Source organism: Schistocerca piceifrons, chromosome 8 (genome assembly GCF_021461385.2).
Source record: "Schistocerca piceifrons isolate TAMUIC-IGC-003096 chromosome 8, iqSchPice1.1, whole genome shotgun sequence".
NCBI classification, from domain to species: domain Eukaryota; kingdom Metazoa; phylum Arthropoda; class Insecta; order Orthoptera; family Acrididae; genus Schistocerca; species Schistocerca piceifrons.
In genome coordinates this window covers 274,983,953-275,007,834 of record NC_060145.1, presented here as the reverse complement: position 1 = coordinate 275,007,834, position 23,882 = coordinate 274,983,953, and the positions used below count along the sequence as shown (strand labels likewise).

At 36.7% G+C, this 23,882-nt stretch overlaps 1 protein-coding gene across 2 annotated transcripts in view; it reads right to left on the bottom strand.

The window, feature by feature from the left end:
• Positions 1–679: 679 nt before the first annotated feature.
• The window catches only part of LOC124711467 (alpha-tocopherol transfer protein-like), a 146,655-nt gene continuing 123,452 nt past the window's right edge, over positions 680–23,882 (bottom strand). For both annotated transcript variants that reach the window (XM_047241563.1, XM_047241562.1), the window contains exons 4-8: positions 21,627–21,783; positions 11,666–11,918; positions 11,454–11,564; positions 4,301–4,412; positions 680–1,353 (exon numbers count right to left, since the gene is read on the bottom strand). In XM_047241563.1, the coding sequence (XP_047097519.1) occupies positions 1,223–1,353; positions 4,301–4,412; positions 11,454–11,564; positions 11,666–11,918; positions 21,627–21,783 (764 nt within the window). In that variant the 3' untranslated portion in view covers positions 680–1,222. The remainder of the gene's footprint in view (positions 1,354–4,300; positions 4,413–11,453; positions 11,565–11,665; positions 11,919–21,626; positions 21,784–23,882) is intronic.

Here is a 23,882-nt window from a genome sequence, read left to right as displayed (position 1 = left end):
GATAGGAGTACATGATTTAACTGTTCCACTAAGGGTAGTCCTTTACTGTATGTCTGGTAGTTAGCACCCCACCACTCCAATGGCAAGTAAGGCTCAACAGGCTCCATTGGTAAAGAGCATCATATCATCTTCCTACAGTACAGTATGTCCTGTTAAATTTTATCCGGGTGGTGTGAGAGAGATTGAAGTCAGCCAGTTCTGCATAAGTAATCATGGATGTTAATAAAGCCAAGTGTCTCTGCACTTTGTCAGATACAAAAAGACTGGTTATCTTATTCTTAGGTTTTATTCTAAGCAGATTTATGAGATCTTAGTTTCACTGAAGTATTTTCATCTATTTTCTGGTGGATGGGGAGAGAGTATTCAATATTCTTCAAGGCATTTTTCTATGTAATATGAGGAGGCTGAATATTGTTCAGTACAGGTAACCATGAGACAGGTATGAAGAGTAATGTGATACAAATGCACATCAAGTTGTCTTTCTATTATGGCATATAGTAGAACAAAATGCAGCTGCTGAATACACTAATGCTAAACATTTGTCAGTATAACACTCTTATCTGCTTCTCATGACGTTCTAGTTACAGGTAGGTTAACAATGAAGATTAGGTTTAACTACTCCTTCACAATATGGTTATTACAAAATGGAACAGTTGGTTCATAAAATACTGATACAATGTACAGTACATGATTTTATTGGACGATAATAGCTACCGTTATCACTGTTATTTAAGTAAGACAAAAACTGTTCTCCTTAGTGTAGGTAGTGAGAGTTGGGAACTCTTAACATGTTCCATTATATGTATCCAGAATTTTGAATGTTATCAGATTGCCTAAACTCAAACAGAATCCTTTAATTTGAGCTATAACTAACAAACATCTTACATAACCTGAAAATATCATACCACCCCTGCTGATCATCTGAGAAAAATTAATGCGAAGTATGCAACAAAATTTACTGCTAAACGTAGATCAGGGGCGCACTAAATATTCCTTTGATCTTTTTATTTGAATATGGAACCCCCAGTACTTCTGACAAGTATCTGCTTCTACATTTTCCTCACTTTCTGAACAGCATTCTTAAAGCAAATTGCACATAGTATAAAACAGTATCATTTTCAACACATTCCTACAGGTTTGTTTCCTTAAGTATAGCAGGTAAGATCACAGATGACTGTTGATAAAATGTTAAGTTCAGAGATGTACAGTAATCTAGTTGTGGTCAGTCCAGTTCCAGTGCATCCAGTGTAACAGGTTCTGGTGGTTCATCCATAGCTTTGGATTTATTTAACCTCATGCTTTCATCTTCTTTGAAAAAAGGAACTAGGGCCCGCAGTCTCTCAATGTTTTGTTCTGGAAGACAAAAAAATTATTAGTTGAGAATGAATAAGACCACTGTTATGGTGTCATAAGGCTTAAGCTTACTACTAATTTACTAAGAAAATTAAACATTGCAAGGATATTACAAAAATAATTAGATAAGGGAATGAAAATTAATTAGATACAAAAATGAACTGAATAATAAATGCAAAAGTCATCAAATTGATTAAAATAACTATAAAGAAAAATAAATCATTTATATATTTTGCAATATTTTTTATCAATTAACAAATCAGTTTTCAAATTTCCTATGCCAGCTCAGTTGAAAACTGTCACAATTATAGATAAAATCAATGTTGGTGAAATATATTAGACCATTCAGAAGTTTCAGCATATCACATGTAAAGCTAATCACCCCACATGCAATACTAGTCATATAAACAGACCCAGCAGATCATGACTAATCAAACCACTGGTGTATCTTACATCCTGTGAGAAAGGGCCACTCAGAACACAGTCATATCAATACAGACTACACAGTAGCTTCTGCAAATCTAGTTATGAGTGTGACCATCATGTAATCATCCACTGGAATGAATGGCTGACTTCAAACAATGGCCAAGATCAAAGTTCACTGGTCGATGGGAGATCATGCAACTGAACAAAACACACTCAACTTCAATATTTGCATCACAAGCCTTACCATCTGGGTCTCCACTCTGAGTTTTATTGATGGTAATCCACATTACATGAATCTTCTCCTCTGTTGCACATTCACTTCACTTCAGATCTTGCCCCTAGCCCTGGTGTCTTCCCTTCCCCCCCAATCCATAATCAGTTCCCTACTATTTCATTACTTTCAATCATGCATTTTGGGTATGTGAACATGTCATCATATTGTTTATAAATCAAATATTTCTATTACCTCTGTTCTACAGGCATGGCTTCAGCATTTAGTTCTGGTGTGGGGAGGTCACAGTTTGTTACTGTCTATGTCTTCCCTTCCTCCACTCCCTCCTTCCCACAAATATAACATGTCATCACTCTCACTTTTAAATGCCATGGATATGTGCAGTTCTAATAATAATCTTTAATAATAATTTTGTATATACAAGATATACAAAAATGAAAACTGAATTAATAATTCTTTATCACTTTTCTCCATCGGTGGATTAACACCTTTCCTTGGGTTTTTACTCTTTGTGGATCTTCTCCTGCTCATAGCTAGATTCTGCTAAATTGAAATGAACTTCCTTTTCTTCTTCTATTTTAGTTTTGCCTTCCTCATTACTGACACCAGCTGTTCTGCCTGTGGGAACCATGGAAGATCCTCCACCAATCTAAATATTGGTTATTGCCACATGAAGTACTTCCATGTCTATGATATGATATCAGATTTCTGAAAGCCATGTTGTGTTGTTCCCATTAAATATACAGTTTGGTTAATCTTTCATATCGACTGGAGTCACATCAAATTCCACGAGTGAAATTGACAACATCTTCTTAAACCGAAGCAGAAATCTAAACACAACTGTAAAATATATATTAAATGGGCTCTCAAACCATGATGGTCAACTACTTTCAATTGAAAGTGTTAGCTCTCTTAGTAAGAACAATTCCTGCAGTAAAACTTTAAGAGAAATTAATGCAAATTTATAGAAAACAAATAACAACTCTAATAATAACTGAAGTAGCATTAACTACTATTACACTTTACTTTTACATGTGAATCAGATTTTCAGTCTTTGTAACAATACGAGAGAAGGAAAGTTGCTACTCACCATATAGCACAGATGCTGAGCCGCAATAGGCACAATAAAAAGATTCACACAATCATAGCTTTCGGCCATTAAGGCCTTTGTCAGCAGTAGACACACATACGCACATGCACACACACACACTCACGCAAGCGCAAATTGCACGCACATCTGCAGTCTCAGAGCGCTGAAACTACACTGCGAGCAGCAACACCAGTGCATGATGGGAGTGGCGACTTGGTGGGGGTGCAGAGGTGGCTGGGGTAGGGAGGAGGAGGGATAGTATGGTGAGAGTGGCAAACAGTGAAGTGTTGCTGTTTAGGCAGAGGATAGGAGAGAAGATGCAAAGAGGGGAGGGGGTAAGTAGCAGAAAGGAGATTAGTCATTATAAGTACAACAGGAACTACTTTGTCTTCCACGATGTCACTGTGAATGTTAATCACTTGTGGAAACAAGTAAAGTAACTATACAATAGAGGGAAACATTCCACATGGGAAAAATATATCTAAAAACAAAGCAAATGTGACTTACCAGACGAAAGCGCTGGCAGGTTGATAGACACACAAACGAACACAAACATACACACAAAATTCTAGCTTTCGCAACCAATGGTTGCTTCATCAGAAAAGAGGGAAGGAGAGTGAAAGATGAAAGGATGTGGGTTTTAAGGGAGAGGGTAAGGAGTCATTCCAATCCCGGGAGCAGAAAGACTTACCTTAGGGGGGAAAAAGGACAGGTAATACACTCGCATATGGATATGTGTGTGTATGCGAGTGTATACCTGTCCTTTTTTCCCCCTAAGGTAAGTCTTTCCGCTCCCGGGATTGGAATGACTCCTTACCCTCTCCCTTAAAACCCACATACTTTCGTCTTTCCCTCTCCTTCCCTCTTTCCTGATGAAGCAACCATTGGTTGCGAAAGCTAGAATTTTGTGTGTATGTTTGTGTTCGTTTGTGTGTCTATCAACCTGCCAGGGCTTTCGTTTGGTAAGTCACATCTTCTTTGTTTTTAAAATAACTATACAAATTTATTTGCTCAGAGCTGTCATTTCCTTTCTTTCTGAATGTTCAGTGTTTCAAGTAATGTTAAAAGATACCTCTTATCATTTTACAGTAATTACATACACTTGCTTTATTTCTGCAATAATTCAGTTTTTACTTTTTTGTCTTCCTGCTCCATCCTTTTATTCCTCAGTAGTATGTAATGATTATTTTTGTACTCACCCTGTAACTCATTTAAACTAGCCAGTTGCCCTCCAAAATCAGAAGGAAGGCATTCTCGTGGCAAGTGTTCATACAGTGCATCATAATTGTCTGCTGTTTTATGAAAATGGATCTAACAACAGAAACAATAACACATTATGTTATTAGAACCAGGCAGAGTAGCATTCTTTCATTTAGGGGATATCTTTCAATTTTCTTAGAGAGATATTGACATAAGCAGAAATATTCATTGTGGCCATTTTTGGAGAAAGAAATGTTAACTTAAGATATACACAACAGATATTATGAAATTCGGTCTTATTTGGTACTTTGAGCTTCAAGCATGCAGAAAACTTAACTCTGTGATTTGGAGCTCTCATTATTAGAGACACTCAAGAGTGGGACAAATGATGCCCTCCATTCTTGAATATGTTGTTACTATTTATACAAACAACATTCCTGAAGAAGCAGAAATGTAATAAAAATAACCACTCATATAATAAATGGCAAAAGACAAACAATAAAACAAATACACTTCTAACTAAATGCATGCACATGGATAGAGCTCAGAAACTGTTAAATGGCAGGCACAATGACGCAAATAAAAAACATAGGCCTATTTCATTATGTTGAATATACAGGGTGTTACAAGAAGGTACGGCCAAACTTTCAGGAAACATTCCTCACACACAAATAAAGAAAAGATGTTATGCGGACATGTGTCCGGAAATGCTTAATTTCCATGTTAGAGCTCATTTTAGTTTCGTCAGTATGTATTGTACTTCCTCGATTCACTGCCAGTTGGCCCAATTGAAGGAAGGTACTGTTGACTTCGGTGCTTGTGTTGACATGTGACTCATTGCTCTACAGTACTAGCATCAAACACATCAGTACGTAGCATCAACAGGTTAGTGTTAATCATGAACGTGGTTTTGCAGTCAGTGCAATGTTTACAAATGCAGAGTTGGGAGATGCCCATTTGATGTATGGATTAGCATGGGGCATGTATTGAGACAAATTTCCAGAATGAAGGTGTCCTGACAGGAAGACGTTCGAAGCAATTGATCAGCATATTAGGGAGCACGGAACATTCCAGCCAATGACTCGTGACCGGGGAAGACCTAGAATGATGAGGACACCTGCAATGGACGAGGCAATTCTTGTTACAGTTGACGATAACCCTAATGTCAGCGTCAGAGAAGTTGCTGCTGTACAAGGTAACGTTGACCACGTCACTGTATGGAGAGTGTTATGGGAGAACCGGTTGTTTCCGTACCATGTACAGTGTGTGCAAGCACTATGAGCAGCTGATTGGCCTCCACGGGTACACTTCTGCAAATGGTTCATCCAACAATGTGTCAATCCTCATTTCAGTGCAAATGTTCTCTTTACAGATGAGGCTTCACTCCAACGTGATCAAATCGTAAATTTTCACAATCAACCTGTGTGGGCTGACGAGAATCCACACACAATTCTGCAATCACATCATCAACACAGATTTTCTGTGAACGTTTGGGCAGGCATTGTTGGTGATGTCTTGATTGGGCCCCATGTTCTTCCACCTACGCTCAATGGAGCACGTTATCATGATTTCATATGGGATACTCTACCTGTGCTGCTAGAACATGTGCCTTTACAAGTACGACACAACATGTGGTTCATGCACGATGGAGCTCCTGCACATTTCAGTTGAAGTGTTTGTACGCTTCTCAACAACAGATTCGGTGACCGATGGATTGGTAGAGGTGGACCAATTCCATGGTCTCCACGCTCTCCTCGCCTCAACCCTCTTGACTTTCATTTATGGGGGCATTTGAAAGCTCTTGTCTACGCAACCCCGGTACCAAATGTAAAGACTCTTCGTGCTCGTATTGTGGATGGCTGTGATACAATACACCATTCTCCAGGGCTGCATCAGCGCATCAGGGATTCCATGCGACAGAGGGTGGATGCATGTATCCTCGGTAACGGAGGACATTTTGAACATTTCCTGTAACAAAGTGTTTGAAGTCACACTGGCACATTCTGTTGCTGTGTGTTTCCATTCCACGATTAATGTGATTTGAAGAGAAGTAATAAAATGAGCTCTAACATGGAAAGTAAGCATTTCTGAACACATGTCCACATAACATATTTTCTTTCTTTGTGTGTGAGGAATGTTTCCTGAAAGTTTGGCCGTACCTTTTTGTAACACCCTGTATGTATAATGGGAAAGGTTGAATGATTTTTTCTACTACCCTTTAATAAAAGTACAAGTTAGTGAGCTGGATCCACTCACATTTTCATGGACACTTTACATAATATAAACTGTATTAATGTACTCAAATTACATTTTACATGTACATAACAATTTGAGTATCAAATTTTCTCAAACCAAGTATTAGGAAAAAATTGATGGAAGTATCGCAGAAATTTCTAACTAAGGAATTATAAGGGCACCACATGTCATCACTAGCTTATGTCATAAAGACAATAGGGATAGTTACTGTGACAATGTATCCAAAATTCACAGTTGGTGCTACTTTCATGGTTAGTATATTGAAAAGCAAGCAGTGAAGAACAACAACAGTGTGACAATGAGTCACCATAAACATTAACCTCAGAATGGTTCTTACAGAAGACTAATGTTAATAAATGATGGAAGGAGTAAAGGTAACAACTCACCATATAGTTGAGACACTGAGTAGTCTGTAGGCATACAAACAAGATGCTAAGCTTTCAGACAAATAGTTTTTCAGAGCTAATAGGGCACACACACGCATGTGCTCACACACATGCAATGGAGTCACAAGAATAAATCACCATTTTGTCTAATATTAACAGATTGTGGAAAAATACCTGAACCAGCTTGATTTCCATGATTTGTGTACTTGCCTTGGAGAAACAAGATGCTGATTAAGCATAACTAAAGGTACCAAAAAACACTCATACATATGTTAATGCTTCAGTTTCCACAAGAAATTTAGAACAGAAAGAGGAGGGAGGAGACTAAATATCACCAGAAATACTCTAACAGGAGGTTCTCAGAACTTTAAGCTGACACAACAAAGATGGAATATGTGTTAATGGAACATACCTGTAGCAACTTGATTTCGGTGATGGCACTGTGCTGTTTGCATTTGCTGTAGGTAACTTTAAACAACAAATGGAGGAACTTAATACAGAGCAAGTTTGAAAGGAAGCTTAAATTGATTACAGTATGACTAAACTGGGGTATGGTATTGAGAAAATAGTGCAAATTAATGATGAAGTCAGAAAATTGGGTGACGAGTCTGTATCTAGCTGAAGACAGCTACTGGGTAGGCAGTGGGAAAAAAAAAATACACAGAAGAGGGTGTTCAAAATTGAGTGTCCTCTGTGTGTGAAACAAAATTTTCTTGAAGAACCTGTTAACAGTTTTGTTTTATGGCACTGAGACATGGACTTTCGAGGTTGAAACCATTCAAACAATGAGAGTTGTTCAATGATCAGTGGGTGGTTGAAATTACTAGTACAGACAGGAAAATAAATAAATGATTCAGGGAATAAAGTGGAGTAGAAATCATAATTCTGTGGCTTAACGCAAGAATAACCAATGTCAAAAAATCTAACTTGGAGAATTAGGCATTGTAATTTCGAGGAAAGCTACAATGCCATTATTACTGTTAATATTTATTCTGCAGTTTCATATTTTGTACTAATAAGTATGATTATGATTATATTAAATATGACTATAAATACTAATATTTGTGCTATTTAAAAGTTCTCTAGCACTTTTCTTAATTATAATTTTGCTGACATTGGTTGTTTTTATGACATTTATTAATTATGAAATATGCCTTAAGACAATAAAATAAAATCAGATACCTGTGTAACTAAAATTTGCTCATTTTTTTCATTTCACTCTGATCCCTGTATTTTGATATGAAGAGAAATTGTGTTTACTTAAACTTATGGTTTGACTTTTTTTGGATTCATAAACATTTTATTTTATCTGTTATTACTCTTATGTTGTAATTTAATAATGTTAGTGACAAGTATAATGCTTTTCTACATGAAATTATCTGCCTATTCAAAGCAACCTTTCCCTAAAAGACTGCCTGATTCAGACATGAAACCTATTCTAGTAAAAAGTGGTTAACTTTGGGCATCAAAACCTTTTATAGAATGAAAAGGATCTTTATGCCTCACTCAAATCCAGTTATATTCTAGAAAAGGAAAAACATTACAAACTATACTGCTCTATCCTTTAAAAAGTTATAAGAAGGGCAAAGAGTATTTCTATAAAATCAGGAAATGATGTCTCTAATAATAAAATTAAAACCATGTGGGATATAATATAAAGTGAAACAGATAAAATCCCTGCTGCAGAAAACACTGTAAAAATTAAAACAAATGATACCATTCATGAAAATGTTGAAATAATTACTGACAACCACTTTTTGGCATCAGCACTACAAATAAAACTTGTTTTGTCAGTGAAGCCATGTTATCCCTGCAAAAAGCGATCAAAAAAAAAAAAAAAAAAAAAAAAAAAAGGGCAGCTTAAAATTCTCCTGTCACAGTACATGAAATTGAGAATATAATTAGATGGATGAAAACCAAGAATTCTGTTGGCATTGATGGTATCTCTTCAAGATTATTTAAGGAATGCTATAAGCCAATCAGCAAAGTACTGTACCATATATGCAATGACTCTACACAGTGTGATAGAGTTCCTGAGAGTATGTTATTGTCAACCCTCTCCTTAAAAAAGCTGATAAACAGACATTACCAACTATCAGCCCATCTCTGTTTTAACAACCATATCTAAAATTCTTGACAAATTGGTTCACAAAAGATGTATTGACCACCTCATTCATTATAAAGTATTAAACAGTAGCCGGTTTGGATTTCAACAGGGTGTATCAACAGAACAAGCTATTTTCTTCTTCACCCATCAAATCGTAAGAGTCTTCTAATAATAAATTTTATCCGGATGTAATTTTCTGTGACCTTTGTAAGGCCTATGATAGAGTTAACCATAAAATTCTCTTAGCAAAGGCTAAATATTATGGTATAAGTGACTCAGCTGGCTCATAGATTAAACATATTAGCTGTGGTGCTCCTCAGGGCTCTGTACTTGTCCCCCTTCTCTTCCTCATCTTCTTCAATGATCTTCCCTTGTGACGTAGCTTTAAAACTCATTTTACTTTTTTTGCTGGTGACACCTCCATCCTCATCAACAAAACTCCCAACCAAATTTTGAAGAATCAGCATATATTTTCTTTAATGCAGTACTTAAGTGGTCTGAAGATAATGGGTTTTCACCAAATGTTAATGAGACTCAATTTGTTAATTTCCAAGTAAGTAAGAAAGTGGATGATCAATTAAGTATTAAATGTAATCGTATTGAGTTACTACAAGTTGAGTCTTCCAAGTTCCTGGGTGTACATATTGACAGGAATCTAAAATGGTCTGAACATATTTTACAATTTCTCAAAAACTAATCAACATTCGCTGTTCATATTATATCCTCTATCTGTGACCAAGACATCACAAAAATGCTTATTTTAGTTACTTCCATGCATTATTGTTGTACAGCATAGTTTTCTGGTGTACTCTGCCACTTTACAAAACATTCATTGCCAAAAAGAGAGTTATTAGGATAATGAGCTAATGAGTGGAGTCCAGCCTAGACATTCTTGTAGAAACCATTTTGTAAAGTTAGGAATACTGACACCTTCATGTAAATATATCTACTCCTGTTATGTTTCAATGGTAAAAATGAGCAACTGTACAGAACTAATGATTCACACCATACCCGCAATACCAGGAGGAAGATGGACTTCCATAATGAATAAAAAAATTTAGTATTATGAAAAAAGGAGACAATTACATGAGATGCGAGGTGTTCAATGCTCTCCCACCATCACTGAAATCACTTGTCCATGAGCTTCCGAAATTTAAACAACAGTTAAAACACTATTTAATAGATAATTCATTTTATTTAGTTGAAGAATATGTCAACTGTGTTAACTCCAATTCATTTTCCTTTTAATTAAATCTGATGTTCTCTTATGCATTACAATAGTTGGAATCATAGTTAACATTACTATGTCTTTATGAAGCTATTAAGATCTACTTTTATTTGAATTTTTTTATGTGTAATTTTGTCTATATCTGTTAATGTGTATTTTGTCTTATACCTATATCTCCTCTTGCGAGATGTTTTTTTTGTGTATACCTTTTGTATAATTGTAATAAACTGACATGTCCTATATTCAGGTAAATGTCTCACTGTATTGGAGTTATGGGATCTAAATAAATAAATAAATAAAACATGGGTACTTTCTTAGCCAGTTACACAATGTATCACAAATTCATGAAAAACTGACATTGATTGTTCTTGTATTAAGCCATAGATTTAAGACGGTAATTAAAGTGAAGGGGAGGTGGGCAGGATGTATATCACAGTGAATGGATAGTAGAAGGATTAAGGAAATGCCTTCCTGGAATCTCATAAATGAAGAAAGACCATGATGATGATCTAATAGTAGGTGAGTGGATGATACTGACGATATTAGAAAACATGATGGAGCAATGTGGATTTCTGTAGATGAAAGTTATAAAGCATGGGAAAGCAAAGATGAGGTCTTCATGTAGCAACAGCTGTCAAATGCTTAGTAATGATAATTATAAAGGTAAATGTGAAGTAAATCTCATGATCATCAATGTGAATAGAGTAGCATTAGGTGTAACTGAACATTGTTATAATTTACACAAGTAGCTTGCAGTGGCTGCTTCCACCTGGTAATGCGTAACTTGATGCATTCCATGGCCCTGAAAATTCTCGTTCATAATAGCATTTACAGAATATAATGTCTGAATGAATGAACAAGAGAACTCAACTTCTTATGTTCTTCTGAATCTGACTGTGGGAGAGAATCTCTTAAACAAAGGTATACGTGGCATTACAGAAATGTGAGTGGTATATTTTGACAGATGTAAAGAAACTGAATTTTTCCTGAATATCTACTTCTCACATTTAAAAAGTTTTAATTTACCTATAAATGTAGGTCCAAGAGGATACAAGTAATGTGATGATATGAATTGAAAGCCTACAAATATGAGTTAATAAGTCCATAGGTAATGTTAAAGGTAATCTGAATGCATCACTGAGAAAGAGAAAATGGAGCATTATATAACCACTTACCATACTATATAATTCCTTCTTCATGAAGGGCTTAATAAGGAGCATTATTTTATCAATAACTGGTATCACATTCACAATATGTATTGCTTTTAATCTGACAGGCAGACCTTCCTGAAATATAAGAGAAATTCTGAGTCTTAGACAAATAATTTGTGATTCAGCAATATGACATATGTAACTTCAGACATGTTCTGAAATCTTATCTACCTTACCTGAACATACTGGAAAAACTTGTGAAGTAGTAACAGGTTCACTCGTGCGATATGTCCAAGTTTCACTCCTACCATGTCAAACATAATGATGTATCCGGGGAGGGCACCATCTAGGTGATTACAAGCATCAATCGTCATGTATATGAGTTTGACAGAATCAGAAAAGAAGTACTTAGAGGGCTCATAGAGTCGAAGACTGTGGAACAGTATCCGATAACCATGTGGGTCTCTTGCAGGAAATGTATTTACATACCTGAAAAATGAAAGAATGAAGCATAAAATAAATATTACTCTTGATGAAAAATTAAAGGTACATTAATATAATTAGTGACTTTTTAAATTAATACAAGTAAATATCTTTTAATGAATCACATTTCCTCACACTTTTTCTGTACTGATTAAGTTTACAAGTTATTTTTCTTTTTCTTCCTCCTCCCCTCCCCCCCCCCCTCCCCCTCCACCCGCCACCCCTCCACATTTCTCTTTCTCTTTATTCTTCTTCTTCTCCTTTTTCATCATTATCCAGTGGTATCACCTGGGCACAGACAGAAATCTTTAAAAGAATCAGCTTTGCATGGAACAGAGTATGAAATGAGCATAAGGAATTTGACATTTGTTGTCCCACTTGAAGGCCAGCTGGTCCAGTGACATCACAGACATTGAGGTTTGATTCCAGTTATCCAATTTTTGTTTATGGAATGTCTTCTATATCTGATTTTATATAAGTGTTTTGAGAATGGTTAAAATGTTACAGTGTATTGTGTCAACCTCTGTACAAGAAATAAAGAACTGACATGTGCAAAGGTTTCTTGTTTTAGTGATTTATGTATGGGGTTTCATACTTTTGTCACTAAAATGTAAATGTCATGTGACTAGGGCCTCCCGTTGGGTAGACCATTTGCCAAGTGCATGTCTTTCGATTTGACGCCACTTTGGCGACTTGTGTTTCGATGGGGATGAAATGATGATGATTAGGATGACACAACACCCAGTCCCTGAGCAGAAAAAATCTCTGACCCAGCCGTGAATCTAACCTGGGCCCTTAGGATTGACATTCTGTCGTGCTGACCTCTCAGCTGCCGGGCGCAGACGGTTTTGTCGCTGAAGTAGTAGGTTATCCAACTTCATTACTCATTATCCAATTTCATTATTCAGTGGTGTGTTGTGACCTGCATAGTACTTTTAATATAACTACTAATTCATGGCAGTAAATTTTGCTGCTTCAAAAATGGCACTGAATTATAACAGTATTTGTATTTCATATTCTTAATGACTTTGAAGGGTATCACTGGTAAATAAATTACTAAAATTGAAAACAATGGGCACTGGGTACTGAAGCAATGGGCTGAAGACAATAGGTGTTGAAATGCCACAGAAACTGATAATGCAATATGCAGTGATTACCAGTCCCCAGAAAAAGTAATAGTTACTCAGAGAGACACCACCATATAGGAGAAATCAGTAAAACCATTCAAAATCATCATATGGTACTTAAAAATATGCACGTATCAATGGAAGAATGAATCAGATCACGCAGTGATGCAGATATGAACATTTTAAACCAGTTTGGCTGTTAATGTTGATTGACACTTATGTATGTAGTGATGAATTTTAACAACTGCATCTGTGACGGGAAAAAAAAGCAACAGGCAGCAAAAAACTGAAGTAAATTTTTCTTTCATGCTGCATTATGAACCTCAGTATGATTTCACAGTATGTATTCAAGGGTTATTTTACAGAATCAAAACTGAAAAGTTAAAGTGAGAAAAGTTCCTGGCAGATGAGTTCCATATGATCTGAGTGAAGAGCAGAAAGCAGGTCGCAAAAGAATTGTGCAAGAATTAGTTCAAAATAATCAAACGGAAGGAGAACAGTTTCTCAAAAGAATTTTTCCACTTGATGAACCCTGAAATGAGATTTTGAGCCAGAACTGAAGTCTCAGTCATCACAATACAGAAGTTCTGACCCTCAATGGCCAAAAACGTTTCACCTCCAACAATCAAAGATGAAACTGAAGGTGATCTTGGTGTGTGACATGAATGAGTCATAGCTACAAATCAAGTGCCCCAGGGACATCTGTAGCAGGTTCAGACTACAAGCTGCTCCTGCAAAATACTTTGCATCTGAATATTCATCAAAGAAGACCTGACATATCTGCAGCTCTTGCCTTCATTTTTCATGATAATGGGAGACCATATATTGCCCTACCAGTGAAAGAAGCCTTTGACAAATATGGATGGGAAATACTTCCCCACACATAATTCCCCAGTTCTAGTATGAGCCAATCACATTTTTATTTGTTTTCCAAATTGAAGAAACAACTCCATGGAAAAGATGTTGACACAACCAATGAAGTGTCCAGTGAGATGACCCTAGTAACTAGACAGCACAACAGTATAGGTGTCCTATCCAGAATACAGATGTTGTCAAAATAGTGGAAAGCTGTCATAAGCAAGAGTGGAGATTATATTGTAGGTCTATAAAGGTATTTTGTAATACAAATTGTCTTATTCAGTTCTATCTTACAGTATGCAGAACTTTTAAATGACCCTTTTATCAAAACAGAAATTCAGTTAAGGAAACTATAAAATTATGAGACAGACAGCTGACAAGTACTGCACTTAAGAGGGAAAACTCCCCATCACATGCCCTCAGATCTAGTGCTAAGATGGCCCAATGGACAGCCCGTCAAACACTGAAAACAGATCAAGCATGAAAACAGCAAGGAAGGTGGACTGAACTATGAAAAATAGCAAAATAGAAACAGAGAATGGTCCAAGCTTAACACGTGCAATATTCAGCAATCATTATCAGCTGCAGCATCATGGTTAAGTGGTCACAAGATTGGACTATGAAGCAAACAAGCCGTGTTCAAAACTTTCACATGCCATTTATTTTATTTTATTTAATTTATTTTTTTCACAACATTATGAACTGTCCATCTGGTCTCTGAAATGTTTATTCTCTTTCTGTAATTTTGGCAGGATACTGGTATGCACTTTCAAATAGCTCTATTAGCAGCACTACATTTTGCATTTCCTGAAGAAAAGTACTGGTGAATAATTATGTCACTTATTTTTAACATGAGGTTATTTTCACCATCATCACTTTGTTCACAGTGCTAGTCTACTTATCTGAAATTTCTGCAGACTTTTATGCTTCAATGAGGCCAACAACATAGCAAGGTCATGTTGACTAATGTTACAACGACAGATCGGTCAATCACCCAGACTGTTGGTCCTGCAACTACTGAAATGGCTTACAATGTACTGAGACTTGAGCTTACTGAACAAAATTATTTTTTATCCCATGTTAGTTTACAAACATGTGATACATCATTTTTGCAGAGGAACTTGAAACAATAAAAGACTTTGCAGCTATTACCAGTTCATTATCTGTTTCAAGTCAGCAAGAGTTTTTTGTATATTAAAAGTTGAAAACATGTAATCACAGAACCATCTTGACAATATCACGTCAGAAATTGACAAAAATATAAAGGAACATAATTTAAAACAGGAATTATTTTAAAAAATAATGTAAGTTTCCATTATTTAAAATTTCCAGTAATAACAAATACTATGTTATGAATGATAGAAGTTCAGTTTGTAATTTGCATTCCACAGGGATACAAGTTCCTATTTTATCTACAAACAGTACAGTTTTCAGTTAACATTATCATCTTTGCAAGCAGTCTGTACATCTCTGGCTCTAAGGAAAGTGGATGTGAGTCAATACTTTCTTGCAACAACACTCTCATATCAGTTCAGATATATAACACACGTGACTGTTAGATACTGTTTGGTGGAAAAATGTTCAGACCTTTTGAACATGACCTTCTGACTGTGAGATAAAATTTTTTCAGAATAATGTGAAATTATGCATCTAATGACAGTATGGCAAGAAGCAAAGAAAAAAAAAAGATTCATACACATCAATGAGTATCCTTCTCTGAAAAATCAGCCTGGCAGACCTCCAAAGCAACAAACAACACTTTGACGCTTTAGGTGAGCATATTTTTGTCTCACTGATCCATTTCTTGCAGGAATGCATGCATCTTAGTTGCACTGAATTAGCAGTTAGTCAGCCAGAATAGTGCATCATGAGTTATGCACTATTGGGGAAAGAGTGTTTCAGGTTGCTGCCTCTCTTCAGGAACCATACATTAGCCTGGCCACTCCACAAATACCCCCCACCTCCATCCCTCTGTTAGTGGTCTATGTCAGTGAGGAACACAAGCCACCTTGGTAAGGTCCATAATTACTGTAGCTAAATGCTATAATTTTGTTGGCTTATAATGTTTAAGTTTGAATAATTCATACAGAATTTTTATATGTTCAAATATAGACATCCGTATCCTTTTTAAGCTGTGCTTCATTACCATCAATTTTTCCAGTGTTACATATTTCACTGGCATTCCTATTCTGCACAGAATCCTGCCCCTCAATGAATGATTTGACCCATTAGCTACCAGCAGCCCCACAGAAAATCTGTAAGTGTCTGGTATTCTGGATCAGTCCTATCATTTACAAGCCACAACATTTCTTAATGTTGCCCAACAGTTAAAAAACTGAATCGCTAGTCTGCCTGGAATTCAATCTGTTTTTCTCAATATTGCTCATCACACTGTTGGCTGAATGGCTGCACTGCTTTCTTTTCTTTTCATTATTTCAGAGCCAGTGTGATTATCAATGACTGTCTCTGATCTACGTTTTAGAGTGTAACCAGCTCTTTTCTCAGCAGTGTGTTAAAAAATTGGCCTGTAGATTTATGTGTCCAATTGCAGCAGCTTTTGATGTATTGAACATTCAAACCAGCAGTCTCACTTAAGAATATCTTGAGCTATGGAGGGAAAGAAGTGATAAACTGAAACTCTTGAGACAGCCCTGGGAGGCATGCACGAAGGCTCACAATTTTTAACCTACCATAAATGTTCATAATCCTCTGCATTGCAAGCATAGTCATACTCTCTCTTCACAGGGACAGCAATGCATCCTACTGTCAATTACCTGATTTTCCAGGATTAAAAGCCAATAATGTAACATGGCAAATAAGAATAGCCTTTGTAAACAGGTTTCCATTCTGCTGGCAGCTAGTAAATAATGATTCCCCTTTGGAAAATTACTGGGCATTCATGTAAATATTAAGCAAGCAGTTGCCTAATATTGAAGCTGTAGCAACTTATTTCATAGTAGTAGCTTTTATGTTAACTGCACTGCATTCCTTTATAACCCGTCTAACATCAAATACAATATACTGCATTACTGACAGATGCTGTCAAGAGAGTGTACAGGCAACTATTTCTGTCTGTTTATTTACTGCACTCATTCCATGTTCTGCTCATTCTCCTTCAATGCAAGTTTCATACCATTTTTTAATGTCAAGACCAAGTTACTTCTGGGGTGTAAAACAAGAAATCCAATATTTTTTGACAGTACATTGCTCCTGAAGGGAGCTATGGAAGTAACCACAATTAAGATATATCTAAATTTGATAGGGCAAAAAAACTCAAAACATGTTATACACAAATAACACCACAGAAGCTTAGTATGTGGTAGTAGTGTATATACACAGCCAATTCCTTAAACATAGTTCAGCATTTGATGAAGTGGCAGAAATGGTTATTAGAAGCAAAAGGATGGTTCTAACAACAATTGCTTGCATATCTTACCCATCACATTGATATGATTTTCTTTTGTTATGTACTTCTATATGTCAGTTGTTATTATAATTATACTTCTCAGGACAGAGACTTTCATAATACATTTCCAACAGTTGACAGTAAACTTAATATGATTCATAATATTTTTCAGTAGTCCAAAATAAACTGACAACAATTTAAAACCAATTTTATGCAGTTTGCAGTAAATTTTCAACTTCAATGCACGTTTGTGCTTTGAAAAGAACAATTCATTTTGATTGTTCTTCAGCAACTGTATGTTTCTTTATGGCACCAGGAATGCCCCTGATATGACTTTGCAGATCATCTCATTTCTGATTTTCTTCTGTACACTTATATCTTCATCCAGCTCCAGAAACAAAACTTTTATGGTGTTCTCCATCATACTGGAAGTACATAGCATTCCATATGACTGACAGAATATCCTCCAGTTGCTCCTCCAAAACAACACAACCTTTGGAAAAAACTGAAGTATTTTAAATATGTCCTGGCTTTGAAACAATCCGGTGAAAAACAAATGTCTGCATGGGTTTTTTATTTCAAATGTTCATTTCTATCATCTCTTGAAATAATGATATTTCCTCCTGAGACACAGTACATAAATAATGAGCTTAAGCACCCCTAAAAATGAACAATTAAGACCATGTCCATGGTGAATAAATCCTTAAAAATAAGACAGCACTATCTTTACTTTAATGTGAAATTTTTTCTTATTCTGTTGTGAATATCTTGCTCCCACATATATTACATAATTTCTGTTAGAATCTTTGCAACAAATTAGTTTTGTCACAATGGAAAAAAAGCCAGTGCTCTTTAAATGGGATGAGTAGTGTCTTACACTCTTCAATATTTACATGAAAAATGTTCTGTTTAATTTTTGTATTTCCTGAGTGACACACTTTTATACTTGTTAGTTGCCTAATGTTGCCTATCAATTGTTTCCAAACTTTTTCTACATCCGTTTGTAAAATCAATATCTAAATTAGTTTCCTCCAATCTCCCCAACAATTTAACTGCCAGTGACTGGCACAGAAGATTTAAAGAACAGCATTGCATGTGGAGTTTCAACAAAGCTCACAATTTGCAGCATTGTCCCCAGAACTGATTGTCGTCCTCTGGTTCTGAGTTGAGCAGAAGGACTGAACTAGAGACTTCAAAGGTTATGTGACAGGCTAGGCTGTGACTTCCTGGACTTGCAACATAGGGATGACAGGTGTTGGGTCTCCCTAAATAGGTCAGGTGTGCATTACACATCAAAGGCTGTTATTCAAGTAGCTGTCTGTGTGTGATGCACATAAGGGTTTTTTAGATTAGGCAACTCTCCATCCAATTCAGAAGATGAAAGCTGTAGGAAATACACAAGTATCGCTGTAACATCGAAAGAAATGCCTCCCACAGGTGAGAGTATTAAAATACTAATGATAAACTGCCGAAGCATTCAGAATGTCAGAGCTTGAAGTGCTCATGAGGAGCAATGAAGTTCACATAATACTATGTACACAAAGCTGAAATTGATACCAGTGAAATTTTTGGGGCAAATTTTAGTGTATATCAAAAGGATAGGCAAATGGGAAATGGAGGTGGTGCATTTGTCACAGTAGAGAAGAAACTCGAATACATCAAGATAGAAATTGCAGCTGCACATGAGATTGGGTAAGAATCAGCATCAAGGGTGGGCATAAATTGATAATTGGATCCTTATATCACCCACAAAACTCATTCCCTGATGTAACTGAAAATTTTAGAGAAAACCTCAGTTCACTTGTATGTAAGTTCCCCAATCATACTGTAATCATTGGTGGAGACTTTAATCATCCAACTATCAACTGGGAAAATTAGTTTTATTAGATGTGGGCATGATAAGACATCCTGTGAAACATCTGAAAACACCTAGAACAGATAGTTAGGAACCCCACACATGATGGAAATGTATTTGATCTAATGGCAAAAAATAGACCTGACCTCTTCAATGATGTCCACATCATAACTGGTATCAGTGACCATAACACAGTTGTGGTAGCAATGACTACCAAAGTGCAAATGACCACTAAATTAAGAAGAAATACATATATGTCCAGTAAACCAGATAAAAATCCATAGTGTCATATCTCAATGAGGAACTTGAAAATTTGAGAACAGGGCAGAAGAATATAGAGGAACTCTGGCACAGTCAATCTAAAGAAACTTCTAAAGAAACAGAGATTACTGCATAATAGTGGTAAGACATAGGATAGGACTATAGAGAGATGCTGAATGAAATGCATTTGGCCATTAAGAGAGCAATGTGTGATGCCTTCTATGACTAACATAGCAGAATATTGCCAAGTGGTCTTTCACAGAACCAAAAGAAATTCTGGTCGTATGTAGAGGCTATTAGTGGTGATACCAAAGTTAGTGTCCAGTCCCTAGCGAATGAGACAGGAAATGAAATTGAGTATAGCATAACAAAAGCTGAAATGCTTAACTCCATTTCCAAATGTTCCTTTACAAAGGAAAATGCAGGACAATTGCCCCAATTTAATCCTCTTACCACAGGAATGATGAATGAAATAGGTATTAGTGTCAGTGGTGTTGAGAAACAGCTGAAATCATTACAACTGAACAATGCTCCAGGCCTAGATGGAGTTCCTGTCAGATTGTATACTGAATTTTTGGCTGAGTTAGCCCCTCTTCTAACTATCATGGATTCCTCAAACAAGAAACAATGCCCAGTTCTTGGAAAAAACATAGGTCCACAAAACTACTGCCCAATATCCTTGACATCAATTTGTTATAAAATCTTACAAGATATTCTTAGCTCAAACATAATGAGGTATCTTGAACAGAATGGGCTCCTCAATGCCAACCAGCATGCATTTCAAAAACATTGATCATGTGAAACCCAACTCGCACTTTTCTCACATGACATACTGAAAGCTTTGGATCTAGGTCATCAGGTAGATGCAGTATCTCTTGATTTTTGGAAAGCATTTGACTCAATACCACACCTACACTTACTGTTAAAAGTACAATCATATGGGTTATCAAGTGAAATTTGTGACTGGATTTAGGACCTTTTGGTAGGAGGGACACAGCATGTTATCTCGGATGGAGAATCATGATCAGATGAGGAAGTACAGGGAACTGTGTTGGGACCTTTGCTATTCACGTTGTATATTAATAAACTTGCAGACAGTATTAATAGTAAAATCAGGTTTTTGCAGATGATCCAGTTACCTATAATGAAGTACTATCTGAAAGAAGCTGCATAAATATTCAACCAGACCTTAATCAGATTTCAATGTGATGCAGAGATAGGCAACTTGCTCTAAATGTTCAGAAATGTAAAATTTTGCACTTCACAAAACGAAAAAAATATAGTATCATATGACTATAATGTCAATGAGTCATTGTTGGAATCAGCCAACTCATACAAATACTTGTGTGTAACACTTCGTAGGGTTAAGAAATGGAATGATCACAGAGGTTCAGTTGTGAGTAAACCATATGGTGGACTTCAGTTTATTGATAGAATACTGGGAAAGTGCAATCAGTCTAGAAAGGAGATTGCTTACAAACCACTCATGCCACCAGTTCTAGAATATTGCTCAAGCGTGTGGGACCTGTGCCAGGCAGGACTAATAGGGGACATTGAACGTATACAGAGAAGGGCAGCACAAATGGTCACAAGTTTGTTTAATCCGTGGGAGAGTGTCACAGAGATACTGAAGGAACTGAACCTTAAGACTCTTGAAACTAGGTGTAAACTATCTGGAGAAAGTCTATTAACAAACTTTCAGGAACCAGCTTTAAATGATGATTCCAGGAATATACTACAACTACTTATGTAGTACTCACATAGCGATCAAAAGGGTAAGATTAGAATCATTACTGCACACACTGAGACATTCAGACAATCATTCTATGTGCACTCCATATGGGAATGGAACATGAAGAAATCCTAATCACTGGTGCAATGGGGTGTACCCTCTGCCACACACCTCAAGGTGGTTTGCAGAGTATAGATGCAGATGTAGGTGCAGAGCTAATTCACCTGTCATAGTGTATTTTTGTTTTTCAGAAATGTTTTGCCTTAACCATTTTGTCTACGCCTATTGGAAGAATCTAAAACATCCAGAGTCAAAAAATTACCTAACATTTGTGTGTGAATAAAAATGTGAATGATGACAGTTAACCATGGAGGATGATAATCTTGTTACATAATAAATATGCTTTGATCCTGCAGAAAAATGTAAGATTTAAAACAGATGTAGAGTAAAATCTTGAAGTGAATATAATACTCACACAGATTCTAATGCTGTTTGAAGATTCTTCCTGTTAACATCTCTATCAGCAAAGAACTCTGGAATCTTGTTTCGCATTGAGAAGTACACTTTGATTGTATCTTTTGTTTTATCTAAATCATAATAGCAGCTATGATGTATAAGGTACAGTATTTTATCTGAAAATAAGCAGTACAAAATATATTAGTGATTAATATACAATAACATCTCACAGAAGAAGAATTTGTAATCTTTTTCTTGACTCATGAGTTACAACTTAAGGTGCAATAGAGTTTTTCACTATAATTCTAGTCACAGACCACAAGTGTTTATCAATCAATGTCTTTGTCATTCAGCTCCCTAGTTCTGCATTCATAGAAGCTGTTTGTGTCCATACACTGCCAACCTTACTGCCTGAACAACACTATTTGCAGTAGCACTGGGGTAACCATTAGTGAATGCCATGTTTTTCAGAATTGATAACTAATTTACTGCAATAAATATTATTGTTTAACATTTAAATAAGCTGCTTTAAATTGTGATTAATTAAATCATTAAAATGTTCATTATTTTTTTTGTCACTTCTATTTTTTCACAGTGCAAGGCTCATATAGATTGGCAGCACTGTTTGAGAGAGGAGGAGGAGATTAGTGTTTAACGTCCCGTCGACAACGAGGTCAGTAGAGATGGAGCGCAAGCTCAGGTGAGGGAAGGATGGGGAAGGAAATCGGCCGTGCCCTTTCAAAAGAACCATCCCAGCATGTGCCTGAAGCGATTTAGGGAAATCACGGAAAACCTAAATCAGGATGGCTGGAGACGGGATTGAACCGTCGTCCTCCCGAATGCGAGTCCAGTGTGCTAACCACTGCGCCACCTTGCTCGGTAGCACTGTTTGAGGTAAGCAGAGTTTGTCAACTCTGCATTACTCCTAAGACTACATATAGAGGGTGTTTGATTATTATTCATGCAAATCAAATGGGTGAGTAGAGGTCAACAAGCTGGCCAGTGTGGCCGAGCGGTTCTAGGCGCTTCAGTCTGGAACCACGCGACCGCTACAGTCGCAGGTTCGAATCCTGCCTCGGGCATGGATGTGTGTGATGTCCTTAGGTTAGTTAAGTTTAAGTAGTTCTAAGTTCTAAGGGACTGATGACCTCAGATGTTAAGTCCCATAGTGCTCAGAGCCATTTTTTTTAGAGGTCAACAAAACAAGTAAATAATCCTAAGAAACATAGGCTCAAAAAGCAATGACTTCCCTGGTATGGTCTACTATGATTGAGTTTGTGAACAACTTACAACAGAGTCCACTAGGATTCAAACTACAGACATACACTTGAGGACAAACACACTACAACAAGTGTTTCACATAGCCAGCATTCATCTGAAGACAGGGTTCACCACGTCTCCTCATCAGTGCATGTACATGTTTAAAAATCTTAGTCATTGACACTATCAACAGGGCTTCAATACACCAAAGCTTTTAAATACCTACACACACACACACACACACACACACACACACACACACACACACACACACACACACATGCCGTGACAGTCATAGCATGTATGTTCTCATAAGCACAAATGTGTGTGTGTTGCAGATGTCCACAACACCATCTTGAGTAAAACACACTTCATTTGTAAATAACACATATGTAAAGAACTGTGATTATTCCCACACTGTGTAAGTGTCAATTACAGATGGCAACCTGGTCTCAAAAGTATGTGATAGGTAAAACTGTCCCTCATCTAACACCTTCCCCATGGTGGAGGCCAAAAAATGTTCATCTGCAGCATTGCTAGCACTTGTTGTAATACCCTTCTCCTCCATTCATGGTGTGGACACTGTTCTTGGTCGATCTGCACATTGCATGTTGGGTTCCAATGAACCAGTCTTTCGCAGTCACTGATTGGAACTCATGACCACTCTAGTGTTTGGCTGTCTTCTCCGAGGACATGCTTGATGATACAATCATGCTGCCTCCTATGCACTGACAAAACATATCCATGCATGAAGTGGATGTCAGCCATTTCTACATTTGAAAATATGTGTGGAGCCATTGCAACCACTTCAAATGCTACATGTGAAAACTGTATTCGCTGTTCATAATGGGAATCGGTATCTGGAATGTGAGGCTATGTCTATGCTGCAGCTTCATTGTTTGCTTATCGCTGGTATGGCCTGGAACTTGAGTTGCGATTGGTTGCTGCAGTGTGTTATAGCAAGAACAAACATGATTTATGGAACAGAGTGCTTTATAGAGCCAACATAAGGTAC